A 14,844-nucleotide genomic window follows, 5' to 3' on the forward strand; every position below is an offset into this window, starting at 1 on the left:
AGCTGAAAGAATAAAACGTCAAGATTTCACGTTTTAAAACTTTTACTGTAACAAATGACTAAAAACACTAATGACGAAACGCTATTTTCTTTTTTTAGGCAATTTTACTTTAAACTGCAGAAAAGAGATTCTTCATTTAACCTTTAGCATGACTGAAAATCTTCCACTACAGTTATACGTTACACTGTCCCTTCAGTGGACACTTCATCCACCAGGAACCAGTCTAAAATTATTCTGTTCCCAGTGGCCTGCTTCCTTTTTACTTTCCAAGCCAGGTAACTTCTAATCCCAGCACTGCCTTTCACTGTGAGGGTTACGTTGTAGATACCTTCCTCTAGTTCCAAGCTAGGCAAATCTTCCAGCCTCCTTTAAATTCTCATGAACTCAGTCTTCAATTTGAGCACAAGCTCCCATCCTAGTTCTATGTGGTAACTGATAGAGTCAGCATTTTATCTGCTTAAGGTGCAGGCCTAACTGTTTCTATCCCTTTCTCTCTACCCCTCAGATGGCTGCGGACCACACAAGACAAAACTATAAACGCCTGTCTGTCCGTGATATTCATCAGTCTATGGGGAAGCCTATAACCTGATCTCAAAATGTCTTCCTCTGCCCTCTTCTCTATGGCAACTGGAAGCACATTAGCTTTATATCTAAGTAGAAATGTTAATTAGTTATCCTTGATCCCAATTCCTTTCATCCAGTAGATGGATAGTTTAGAGCACCATTGTTTACAACTCGATGCTTATAACACCTTTCTGGGACTTCAGGAGACTCAGGGTCTATTCATGGATACTCAGAGACTGTGGTCATCATCTTCAAGCATAAATAGATTTCACCTTCCTCTCAGTAAAACAATGAGTCTTCCTTTGATCTCTAACAATCAAACCACCCAGGCTTACTGTTAGGCAGGCAGAAGAACAGGTCACATGACCCCCTTTACTTACTTTATGTTTAAAAACACCAACCCAAAATTTAATAACCTCATAAACTTCATAATTGTAACAGTATACAGTACACTACAAATCCAGGCTTCAGCGTATATAGTGAAATACAAATTCAGGCTGCAGTGTACATATTGCATTATAAACCCAGACAGCAATATATATAGTATTACATTACAAATCCAGACTGCGGTGCATGTGGTGCATTACAAATCCAGACTGCAGTATTTATACCGAACATTATAAATCCAAACTTCTGTGTATATAGTGCATTACAAAACCAGACATCAGTGTATAATGTACATTACAAATCTAGACTGCAGTATTTATACTACATCACAAAAACAGACAGCAGTATACAATGTACATTACAAACCCAGACTGTAGTATTTATAATACATTACAAACCCATACTTCAGTATATATAATACATTAGAAATCCAAACTATAGCGTGTATAGTGCATTACAAAACTAGACAACAGCGTATAATGAACATTACAAATCCAGATTCTTTTTTATTCATTCACAGGGGGCAGAATTTTCTGCCTTCCGGGCGGGCGGGCCCGACCCAACCTCCGGCGGGCGGGAAGCCGATCTTCACCGGAGAAGCGGGCCCCGCCGCCATTTTACGTGGGCGGGCCAATTAAGGCATGACGTCTGCCGGGAAGCACTATGCACTTCCTGTGTGGGCGGGAGGGATTCCCCAAAAGCGAGAGTGTGCTCTTTCGCGCATGTGCACGAAAGAGTGCACATCTCCCTAAGGCTAAGTGCTGCCTCAGGGAGATCGCTGACAGTTTTAAAAATAGAAAAAAAACCCTTAACATGTCCCCCTCTTGTGACAATGTCACATGAGATGGGACATGTTCATAATTTACACTAAAACTTTATTAAACTTTTTAAATCCCTACATGAAACCTCATCCTGCCGGTGGATGAGGTTTCATGTTTTTTCTATTCTTTGCTGGGACTCCTGGTCTACCCGCCAACCTTAAGGTTGGATGGGCAGGTCCTTTAATTGTTTTAATGATCCTGTCAATGGCCTCAATTGGCCATTGACAGGTCGGCGGGCCCACAGCTGATTTTGCTGCGGGCCCGCCTTCCTGAAGATTTAAATGGGGTGGGATGACGTCGGGGATCCCTCCGACGTCATCCCGGGTCATTTTATGCGTCGGTGAGCGGGCCCCACCCCCTGCTCGCCAACGGCAATATTCAGCCCAGGGTGTGGGCTTCGCTGGCTTGGTTAGCATTTATTGCTCATCGCTAGTTGCCCTTGAGAAGGTGGTGGTGAGCTGCCTTCTTAAACCGCTGCAGTACATGTGGCGTAGGTACATCCACAGTGCTGTTAGGTAGGGAGTTCTAGGATTTTGACCCAGCGACAGTGAAGGAACGGCGATATATTTCCAAGTCAGGATGGTGAGTGACTTGAAGGGGAACTTCCAGGTGGTGGTGTTCCCATCTATCTGCTGCCCTTGTCCTTCTAGATGGTAGTGGTTGTGGGTTTGGAAGGTGCTGTTTAAGGAGCCTTGGTGAATTCCTGCAGTGCATCTTGTAGATGATACACACTGATGCAACTGTTTGTCGGTGGTGGAGGGAGTAGATGTTTGTGGATGTGGTGCCAATCAAGTGGGCTGCTTTGTCCTGGACAGTGTCAAGCTTCTTGAGTGTTGTGGGAGCTGCACTAATCCAGGCAAGGGGGTGTATTTCATCATAGTCCTGACTCCTGCCTTGTAGATGGTAGACAGGCTTTGGGGAGTCAGGAGGCAAGTTACTCATTGCATTATTCCTAGCCTCTCTCCTGCTCTTGTAGCCACAGTATTTATATGACTAGTCCAGTTCAGTTTCTGGTCAATGGTAACCCCCAGGATATTAATAGTGGAGGATTCAGTGATGGTAATGCCATTGAATGTCATGGGGCGATGGTTAGATTCTCTCTTGGTCATTGCCTGACATGTGTGTGGTGCAAATGTTACTTGCCACTTGTCAGCCCAAGCTTGGATATTGTCCAGGTCTTGCTGCATTTGGACTTTGTCTACTTCAGTACCTGAGGCGTATGGTGCTGAACATTGTGCAATCATCAGCGAACATCCCCACTTCTGACCTTATGATGGAAGGAAGGTCATTGATAAAGCAGCTGAATATGTCTGGGCCGAGGACACTACCCTGAAGGAGTCCTGCAGTGATATCCTGGAGCTGAGATGACTAACCTCCAACAACCACAACCATCTCCTTTTGTGCTAGATTTGACTCCAACCAGTGGAGAGCTTTCCCCCTGTTTCCCATTGACCCCAGTCTAGCTAGGGCTCCTTGATGCCACACTCGGTCAAATGTGGCCTTGATGTCAAGGGTGTCACTCTGACCTCACCTCTGGAGTTCAGCTCTTTTGCCCACGTTTGAACCAAGGCTGTAATGAGATCAGGAGCTGAGTGGCCCTGGCGGATCCCAGACTGGGCTTCAGTGAGCAGGTTATTGTTAAGCAAGTGTCGCTTCATAGCACTGTTGATGACCCCTTCCATCACTTTGCTGATGATCGAGAGTAGACTGATGGGGTGGTAATTGGCCGGGCTGGATTTGTCCTGCTTTTTGTGCACAGAACAGACCTGGGCAATTTTCCACATAGCCAGGGAGATTGCCAGTGTTTTGGCTGTACTGGAATAGCTTGGCTAGGGGCGCGGCAAGTGCTGGAGCACAAGTCTTCAGCGCTATTGCCGGAATATTGTCAGGACCCATAACCTTTGCAGTATCCAGTGCTTTAAGCCGTTTCTTGATATCACGTGGAGTGAATCGACTGGCATCTGTGATGCCTGGGACTTCCGGAGGAGGCCGAGATGGATCATCCACTCAGCACTTCTGGCTGAGGATTGTAGCAAATGCTTCAGCCATATCTTTTGCACTGATGTGCTGGGCTCCTCCATCATTGAGGATGGGGATATCTGTGGAGCCTCCTATCCCATTGATTTATTTAATTATCCACCACCATTCAAGACTGGATGTGGCAGGACTGCAGAGTTTAGATCTGATCCATTGGCTGTGGGATCGCTTAGTTCTCTCTCACTTGCTGCTTATGGTGTATTGCAGTATATATAATAATACATTACAAACCCAGACTGCAGTTTATATAGTACATTACAAATCCAGACTGGAGGTAATATAGTACATTACAAATCCAGACTGCTATGTATATAGTGCATTGCAAGAGGTCTTCCTAGTACTGTGGAGTTTTATTTGATCCTTAATAATGATAATTATGCAGCTTCCCTATTGCTTGGGGGATATAAAAAAACAGCTTCTGTGGAACATTAAAGCCACACAAATCAGAATATTGCAGGTTTCAGCAGAGCACCTTAGCGAGGTGCTAAAATAGGCCCTGGTGGGGTGAGAACTGGTTGTGGGCATTGTGGTATCAGCCAGGGCTCATTGTCCTGATCAGTGGATGACAATCAGGATTTGCCTGAAACGATGCCTCTGTGGTCAAATACTGTCTCAGCTAGCATGTGATGACTGACCATTTGGGCAAAGTCCTAGGAGATCGCCTGGGCTTGAGTCCGTACCTTCAAGTGGAGGGAAGAAAGTTGTAGGGCGCAAACAGTCATTGCAGATGAGTTCTTGTGTTATCTGACGAACAAAGCAATACCGATTAACATTGTAAAAATATGCAAATATATTAAATCAGGTTGAAATAAAAGAATCATGCACTAAGAATTAGTTCTTAGCCTCACAACTTAAACAACGTAAAGGTGAATATTGTTGTAGCATTTACTATTACTGAATCATGCAATGTTTATGAACCATTCGATGTAGCAATTTAAACTTGATTATTTTGGCATCTGTCAAGGTTCATTTACATATCCATGAGAAAGCATTTGCTCTGCGGCAGGCAGCTGTGCCTCATTAGATGTCAAGTAAACAAATCATTATAAAACTGTTTTCATTAAGGGAGCAATGATTAAAAAAAGCGATTATCACCCATAATTGATTAATTAATACTAAAAGAGACAATATTGCTTTCATTGACTTGTACAGTTTGAATTAAAAGTAACAAAATATTAAACCTACATAACACCACATTCTCCCACTCACATATATTCCTGTCTTCCAAAACCATCTATGGTGCATGAGATAAATAGAAGGATATGGCATCTACTCCATTAAGAATCATTTATACTTTCTATATACGGGACTGTAATCTTATTTTTAAAATAGCACTTGAGTTATGATTACAGATGTGGAATTTGCTACATTGTGCAGTCTTGATTTTTAAAATATATTTCCTCATGTTATACTGGCAGTTTGTTTACAGATTCCAGTTCACACACCAAACTTGATTGACAAGAGGTCTGGCCTGGATTTAGATTTGTACTGTAAGCCTGTCGTAGCAGAGCTATATAGGAATTTGCCCTTCTTATGACTTCTTATCTGTGTTCATATGCCTTAAACCTCCCTTTGTTCAGCATGATTTACCCAGAGGAATGCAACATCACTAAATTGCTGCAAAGGAAATTCATCTCTACATGCTTCACGTAGAAAGAATTACCTTGGAAATCAGTGACTTATTATGTAGGCAGATGTGACAGTCATATTGACAGTCATAAGCAAGCTTATACAAAGCACAGTGAGATAAAGGGTCAGCTTACTCAGTTTTTGGCATTATTGCAGGAGAAATGTTGCCTGAGAGCCCCCAGCTCCTCTTCAGATAATATGGGATCTTTAATATCCAGCAAAATCACAGGGACCTTAATTTTAACATCACATCTGAAGGATAGCACCCCCAACCATCTGCACCTACAGAAGGGTCATTGATGCTTAGAGAAGTAACAGAGGCAGCTGAGGAGAAATTTTATTATTATTGAAATTCTGCTGGGTTTAGTGTTTAAATATGTTTTTCAAGTTGACAGTTATTCAGATAAATTGACATTACCCACTTCATATCCTACCTAGTAAACTGGTTGTCCTGTTGTAACACACTCAGCCCCACTTCTTCAACAGCTCAGTAAACCTAACCAGTGAGTAGCTGAGGCTCACTGTTCGAAGATTTGCTCCCTAGTCAATGTTGAGTTAATAACCTGGTGAACAATGAGGGTCATACAATTAACTGTAGCAGCCCTATACTAGGGAGGGGTAATTCAGGCAAGGTATTCACTTCTGATCACTATCACATGACCAGCATTGGAAATGCAAATGCATGATATTGAGTTGAGGGCAGGATCCATTTCAACTTGTAATACACTGTGCCTCCCACTCTCCTGTACCCAGCACCCCTCACAGTTCCTCACCCACATTGATGAAGGGACACTTGGCTGAGGTGTTGATGCCTGTGGATCAGTATTTTACAGGAAGGTAAGCAGTTTACCCAATGTTTTGTGAAGTGGTGAGAGGTCAACTTATCTAAATAGTCACTCATCCAAGAAAGCAAAAGTAAGCTGAATTCTAATAGTGAGCATTTCCTTCTCCACTACTTCTATGAACATCTACGTATCTTCCCTAAATGGAGATCCTCAAGATTCAGGACAGCAAGGAAGAAAATAAGTGGGGGAAAAAATTGCTGCTGTGATGTTGGAACTAAAGCTATTTAGCCTTTATCTTATAATAAAACAAAGTGCAAAAAATGCATTACAAAAATGATCAGAATTAACTGTGAACTCCCTTACATTTTAGCTGAATGTTTGTGGTGCCTGCTGTTGATTGCTAAAAGGATGACAACTTGTCTCAGGCTTTTTCATTACCTGAACACTTTGTGACTTGAGACCATTTGGATAAAAGCACTTAAGGCCATGAGGGAGAATAGATCAGTTATGCTCAAATTTATAACTGGTAAACCATATTTTGTATATATAGAAATATGTTACAATACTTAGTCTGAATGTTTTACAGTTTTTAGTTGATGTGGAAGTATACAGCTTGCTGTACAGCAGCAGGAAACTAAGAATTGAAGGCAAACACCACCACAAAAAGCAGCTTAAAAGCACTTCAATTCGTGTAAAAAGTTTATGCATATCTATTGTTATTTTGGCTCAATTAGCAACACTCTCAACCTCTTAGTTAGAAGGCTGTGAGTTCATGTCACACTGCAAGACTTGACCACATTATCTAGGTTGACACTTCAATGTGTGTGAGGGAGGAGCATCTTTCAGATGAATCATTAAACCATAAAGATCTCATGACATTTTCAAAGAAGGGAAGAAGGTTCTCTCAGTGTGCTGGCCAACCTTCCTCTTTTAAACAACAGTAACAGGAAAATAGATAACCATTCATTGCTGGAGACAATGTTTTCATTTGTGTGTACAGTTCTGGTTCCATATTAGCTAACAATATAACATATACTATGGCCCCTTTCTGTGCTGCAACTATTCTGTGATTCTAGACGCATTGGAGAAGGTGCAAAAAAGATTTGCAAGCATAGTGTGAGAACTGAGAGGATGTACTGGGGCCTGTTTTCTCAAGAGAAGAGCAGGGGTAACCTGATAGAGACTTTAAAATTATGAAGGAGTTTGATAGCGTAGTCATAGAGAAGAAGTTTCCACTTGTGTGAAAGTGCAGCCATCAATATAAAATAGCACTAATAATCCAATAGGGAATTTAAGAGTAATTTCCTTGCCCAGAGCAGTTAGAATTTGGACCATGCAGCAAAGAGTAGTTGAGGTGAATATTTACCCCTCATTCAACATCACAAAAATGACCACCTTGTCTTTATTACATTTCTGTTTATGGAAGCTTACTGTATGCAAATTGATTGTTGTTTGTTATATTAAACAGTGAATACATTCCCAAAGTACATCATTGGCCATAAAACGCTTTGGTCATGAAAGGTGCAACTGTATTGCAAGACTTTCTTTTCTTTTCTGTTGGACCAGATGGCTTGTTTCTGCACTGTAGATTAGAGGTAAATCCCAATGCTCATTGATGTAAATCACTTTGTGGCATCTTGGGAGACCTGATAGTGTTTTATAATGCAAGTTTGATCTTCCTTAGTTACATAGTTTTGTCATGACCCTCTTCAGTATAAAAGCTAAAAATAGAGAATATTGCAAATGCACAATGAGTCAGTCAATATTTAAAAGAGAAATAGTGCAGATATGATGGGCCGAATGGCCTCTTTCTGTACTGTATGATTCAATGTTTTAGGTGTAACCCTTCGTATTATTGGTCCTGTTGAAGCTTCATGAACAAAAGCATTGATCTGTCTTTCTCTTGCAAATGCTCACTGACCTGCTCTGTATTTCCACCATTTGCCATTTTTATTTGAGTTAAGTCTGTGCTTACAGTTCTTATTTTTGTCCTTGTAGATAAACAGACAATGCCACTTACATATTGAAGTTGAGCTTCAAGATTGTAATTTTCTGCCAGGAGTCAGCAGTTGCTCCTCAGCCAATCAAACCACTCCACTTTAATTAATATAATAGAGCTTCAAGTCTTTACACTGATATTTACAACAGCCTGTCACTTATTGTGACTTCTATCTTTATCATTTCAGCAGCATCGGAACAGATTTCTGTTAAGTATTTCTTGTTAAATGGAGTGTACCACCAAGTATAATTAAAAAGCAAAGTAACATTAGTGAGATTTTGTTTTGAAAACAACCTTTGTGCCAGCATTTGCCGATCAGAGGATGTAAAATTTCCCACTCATTCCTCTCCTTCTTGCCTGAAAGCATTGATTCTTGAAATGATACTGTTCCACACATACCAGTTACTGCTCCAGCTAGTCCATGTGGCCATTCTTCATCTCAGCATACACTCTTCAACTTAACATAGCATTCCAACCAGCCCTAATTCCTACTCTTGCTTACTTTTGCAATTTCTAACCAAACTATTTGTCAGTGATTGGTGGCAATGTCTTAGAATCATAGAACTTCCCAGTACAGGAACAGCCATTTGGAATATCGGATCTCTCCAACCAAGCCCCAGTCTAATCCTAATCTTTTACTCCCATTTCCTTTTTTTATTCAGACTTTAAAAACGTTTGAAACTATGACTTGGGGTTTGTGACAAATTTAACATTCTACACAACCTCAGTGTAAACTATTTTTCTACCCTCCTTTTAATTCTATTTGTGGTTATTTTGCATTTGGGCCCACATGCTACTGTCTCAATTCCCCATGAGAACAATGTACAATCATTAACTTTATCATAATCTTGAAAGCTTGTGAGATAACCTTTTAATCATCTCGGCTATGGTCAAAATGATCTCAACATCTGAAGCCTTTCTTCATAATTGTAATGGTAACATACTTGTGAATCTACATTGCTCTTTTTCCATTTCTTTTATATTCCTTCTATAATGGAGTGCCTAAAACTGTACTTTATACTCTACCCGCAGTTCAGTTAAGGTCTTTTATGTTCAATCCTAAAGAAAAATAGAAATGAGGTGAAATATAAGCTGTTTGAGGGGGGTGGGACGAGTAAGTCCTGCTTTCTACCCTCAATGTCACCATTAGCACATCCTTTAGCTAATATCACTACAGTCAACACCCCTTTGTCCTTTTGCCTTGACATCTTTGGCAATCTCGTCTTTGCCTCCACCTATCACTGGCCCTCTATCCAGCTCGACCTGTCCCACCCCCCTCAAACAGCTTATATTTCACCTCATTTCTATTTTTCTTTAGTTCTGATGAAGAGTCATATGGACTCGAAACTTTAACTGTCTTCCTCTCCGCCGATGCTGTGAGACCTGCTGAGTTTTTCCAGCTATTTTTGTTCTTGTTTCAGATTTCCAGCATCCACAGCATTTTGCTTTTATCTTCTATGTTCAATGTTGCCTCATAGAACCATTAAAGTTTCTAGTACAGATGCAAGCCATTTGGTCTTTGCATTTGTGCCTTTGTCTGCTCTCTGCTAGAGCAATTAGTAACTACTCCCACTGCCCCACATGCTCTCTTAGCCCTGTGTCTTACTTCTAATATTTATCCAAATTAATAGCTACAGTGGTCTCTATCACTCCCTGTGGCAAAGCATCAGAGTTTACAAAAGAAAAGAATATTGACGAGGAGGTAAACCCTGAATTGGTTAAGAGCAAGATGAGAAATTTAAGAAATAAAAATTTTAGAGAAGTTAGTTTAGCGAAAGAAGGATGGAATGCTAGGACGTCCAAGGATCCTGAGGGAAATGGGGAAGCCCAGAAAGTTTTATGTGCCCTGAAGGGCTGAAGATTGGCTAGTGTAATTCCCATCTTACCCAAGCTGAAAAAGGAAATGAAGCTAGACTGTGTAATTATGGGTCAGTTAGTTTAGTATGTGTGACAGGGAAAATATTGGAATCTTTAATTAATTAATTGTTCAGTGAAGTTCCTAAAAGGGGCTAAATAGTGGTGCTCCATGGGTTCTGTTCTAGGCCTGCTTCTGTTCACTGTTCATCTATGACTTGGACATAGTGATGGAGGGAGTGGTGTCTAAATTTGCAGATGAACCTAAAATAAGAGTCATAACAAATAATCCTGAGAATCAAAGGAAGCTGCAATGTTAAACTGAGAAGATGGTGGGGTGAGCACAAAAGTGGCAGATGGAATTCCATGTCTACATTTTGGTTAAAAAAGGTAATCATTCCATTTTGAATGGGGAAAAGTAACAGCATTTGGAGGTTCAGGTTCACAGGACAACATAAGCAACATCTCATTTGTATAAGGGTTCCCATAAATAATGCATTGTAAATAAAGAAATAAACAAAAAAAAGTTGAGTTAATGGTGAATCAATGTAAAATATTAGTAAGACCACTAGAGCGCTGTGCACAGTTTTAACCTAAGCACTATAGGAAGAATATTGAGGCTATAGAGAGGGGACAAAACTAGGTTGATTCACTTGGATGCCTCTGGTGTGAGGAAATACCAATGCAAAGAAAGAATTGAAAAATTGGGGCTATTTTAATTAGAACACAGAATATTAAGAGTTTATTTGATAGAGATGTTCAGAAGAATGAAAGGATGGAAGAAGAGTGTTTTTCAAGAACAAGTGAGCATAAATATATGATTGATTGTAAGGGATTTAGGACAGGGCAGGAGAAGCATTAATATATAGCAGGTTGTGAAGGTGTGGAATGCACTGCTAGTGTTAGTGTTGAAACAGAAACCCGCTCATCAGCATTTTAGAATGGACGGATATTTGGAGCTGGAGCTGTCTTGATGCTGACTGAGAGATGTCAAAACCTCAAGATTGACCATAGACTGAATAGGGTGATGTGAGACTTGAGTTCATGTCTTTCTAATTTTAATTGTCAGAAAACATTTTGTTTTTTTTTATTTTACACTTAAGGTGAGGATGAGGATGAATTTGAGCTGTTCATGCTTCCACTAACTACAACATTTGAAACCCTGACACAGCTCTTCAACAGCAATTTCAAGCAAGATAAGGCTAAGGTATGTTTGTCTTCATTATTTATCAGGTAAAATAAAATGTAACCTATGACTTGTCATATACATTTCCAGTTTTCATTTTGAAATAGTCCATATGTTGCAGTGAAGGTACATTGACTAATGTTGTATGAACCACTTGGGCAATAAAAAATAATTTGTGAATGTCAAGTCCCCAGGTCTCCAGAGGTAATCAGAGTTGCGTTAATGTGTAAGCTATATATAAACCTTTCCAGCAAGCCCAATGCACTTCTGTATGTGTGTATCAGCCTTAAATTGAAAGTATTGTTTTTTTTTACATTGGCTTGACTTGATACACTTTATGATTGCACATCCTCATGTAGATACAGTAGTCCAATGGAAATTGATGCATAACCCAGGTTGTCCTACGATTATTTGATGCACACTATTCGGTATGGTGAGTGGGGCAGTGAGCATTTTTCCTCTTGCCTCTGAAGTAGGGTGTCTCAACTCTGTCAGATTGACAACTCACTTTGACTGAGGTGGGCAGGACTCAATGGACATTCAAAAAAGCTCAGGACTTCCAACTTTTAGGCAGGAGATCAGTACTCTACTGTTTGTGCTCCTGCAACACATCAATATTAGTATTGGTTAATTTCTCTGATGGAGCTCTAATGTATTGGATGACTCCATTGCTGGTGCATTACATAATAAGATGGTCATCAGAACAAGGCAGTCTGTTTCACGTGCACCTCCAAATAACTGGTTACAGAGCAAAATGAACAGAGGGTTGTGTGTGGATGAAGCGCTTAAACATGGAATGGATTGGATAATGTGAAGTAGAGAGCAAATAAGGATTATAATAGGTACTGTGGCAAGTTAGTGACGTTATTGTAGCCCTTTAAGGAAAATATTTTCTTAGAGGACAGTTAGTAAGAGCACAAAACCTAGCAGTGGAGTACATTAAATTAGCAGGGGAGAGACAAAGTTAAAGGATGTTGCTGCATATTGCCATTGAACATCAAAAGGTTGGGTTAGTTGGCAAATTTCATGGTGCCTTTTTGTTGATTTTTTTTTTTGTTTCATTTTAATTTATTCACATACATTCGAGAATACACCAAGACCTTCCTTCAATCATAAGGTCAGAAATGGGGATGTTCGCTGATGATTGCACAATGTTCAGCATCATTCACGACTCTTCAGATATTGAACAGTCCATGCCCAAATGCAGCAAGACAGTGGCAGATATTTAAAGAGATATTCAATTTCTCCCAAGTAAAATATATCCCAATGAGGAAGAAAGATGCAAATAGGGGGAAAAAACATCCATGGCTAAGCAAGGAAGTTAAAGATAACTTAAAAGGCAAAAACTAAGGCATACTAAATAGGGGGAAAAAACATCCATGGCTAAGCAAGGAAGTTAAAGATAACTTAAAAGGCAAAAACTAAGGCATACTAAATTGCAAAGGTCGGTGGCAGGCTGGAAGATTGGGAAACTTTTAAAGATCAACAAAGGGTTACTAAAAAAATAATAAAAAGAGCAAAGGTAAATTATGAAAGAAAATTAGTGCAAAATGTAAAAACTGATAGCAAATGCTTCTACAAGTATATAAAAGGAAAGAGAGCAGCTAAATTGAATGTTGGTCCCTTGGAGGACGAGACTGGGGAGTTAATAGTGGGGAACGCAGAAATGGCAGAGACGCTTAATCAATATTTTGCCTCAGTTTTCACAGTGGAGGACACTAGTACCACCCCAATAGTAACAGGTAGTGCAGAGGATATAGAGAAGGAGGAACTTAGAACAATCACCATCACTGGAGAAAAAGTACTGAGCAAACTATTGGGATTAAAGGGTGATAAGTCCCCAGGACCTGATGGCCTACATCCTAGGGTCTTAAAGGAAGTGGCAGTGGAGATAACGAATGCATTGGCTATAATATTCCAAAATTCCCTGGATTCTGGAAAGGCTCCAGTGGATTGGAAAAATGGTAATTTAACGCCCTTATTCAAAAAGGGGGGGAGGCAGAAAGTAGGAAACTATAGACCAGTTAGTTTAACATCTGTCATAGGGAAATTGTTGGAATCCATTATTAAGGAGGTAGTAATGGGGCATTTGGAAAGTCAAAATGCAATCCATCAGAGTCAGCATGGTTTTATGAAGAGTAAATCGTGTTTGACTAATTTGCTAGAGTTCTTTGAAGATGTGACAAGCAAAGTGGATAATGGGGATCCTGTAGATGTAATATATCTGGACTTCCAGAAGGCCTTTGATAAGGTGCCGCACAAAAGATTAATACACAAGATAAGATCACACGGAGTTAGGCATAATGTATTAGCTTGGATAGAGGATTGGCTAACTAACAGAAAGCAGAGAGTTGGGATAAATGGGTCTTTTTCTGGATGGCAAGCTGTGACTAGTGGGGTGCCACAGGTCGGTCCTTGGGCCCCAACTATTTACAATCTATATTAATGACTTGGATTCAGGGGTAGAAGATACTATAGCTAAATTTGCAGATGACACCAAAATAGGTGGGAAAGTAAGTTGCAATGAAGAAATAAGAAATTTACAAATGGATATGGACAGGTTAGGTGAATGAGCCAAAAGTTGGCAGATGGAGTTTAATGTGGATGAGTGTGAGGTTATCCATTTTGGTTGGAAGAATAAAAAGGCTACTTATTATTTAAATGGAGAGAAACTTCAGAATGCTTCAGTGCAGAGGGATCTGGATGTTCTCGTGCATGAATCGCTGAAAACTAGTATGCAGGTACAGCAGGTAATAAGGAAGGCAAATAGAATTTTGGCATTTATTGTTAAAGGAATAGAATATAAAAATAGGGAAGTGTTGTTGCATTGGTGAGACCGCACCTGGAGTACTGTGCACAGTTTTGGTCCCCTTACTTGAGGAAGGATGTAGTTGCACTGGAGGCGGTTCAGAGGAGGTTCACTAGATTCATTCCAGAGATGCGGGGCTTGTCTTATGAGGAGAGATTGATCAGTTTAGGCCGATACTCGCTAGAGTTTAGAAGGATGAGAGGAGATCTAATTGAGGTACATAAGATGCTAAAGGGGATAGACAAAGTAGACGTGGAACGGATGTTTCTCCTTGTGGGGCATTCTAGAATGAGAGGCCATAGTTTTAGGCTAAGGGGTGGTAGATTTAAATCAGAGGTGAGGAGGAATTACTTTTCTCAAAGGGTCATGAATCTGTGGAATTCACTACCTCAGAATGCAGTGGATGCTGGGATGCTGAATAAATTTAAGGAGGAGATAGACAGATTTTTAATTAGTAATGGGTTGAAAGGTTATGGGGAGAGGGCGGGAAATTGGAGTTGAGGCCGAAATGAGATCAGCCAAGATCGTAATGAATGGCGGGGCAGGCTCGAGAGGCTGAATTGCCTGCTCCTGCTCCTAGATCTTATGTTATTATGTTAAGACCTGGACATATCCAGGCTTGGGTGGACAAGGGGCAAGTAACATTCACGCCACACAAGTGCCAAGCAATGACCATCTCCACCGAGAGAGAGCTTGGCCATCAGCCCTTGACATTCAATGGCATTACCATCGCTGAATCCCCCACTATCAAACATCCTGGGGGTTACCATTTA

The 14,844-nt window shown here is 40.5% G+C and overlaps 1 protein-coding gene across 1 annotated transcript in view; it reads left to right on the top strand.

Moving 5' to 3' along the window:
* LOC144685323 (ran-binding protein 17-like) overlaps positions 1-14,844 on the top strand; it is a 947,082-nt gene that overhangs the window by 575,273 nt on the left and 356,965 nt on the right. The window contains exon 19 of the mRNA XM_078549733.1: positions 11,180-11,283. Within this exon, the coding sequence (XP_078405859.1) occupies positions 11,180-11,283 (104 nt within the window). The remainder of the gene's footprint in view (positions 1-11,179; positions 11,284-14,844) is intronic.

Source organism: Cetorhinus maximus, chromosome 10 (assembly GCF_964194155.1).
Source record: "Cetorhinus maximus chromosome 10, sCetMax3.hap1.1, whole genome shotgun sequence".
Classification (NCBI taxonomy): Eukaryota; Metazoa; Chordata; class Chondrichthyes; order Lamniformes; family Cetorhinidae; genus Cetorhinus; species Cetorhinus maximus.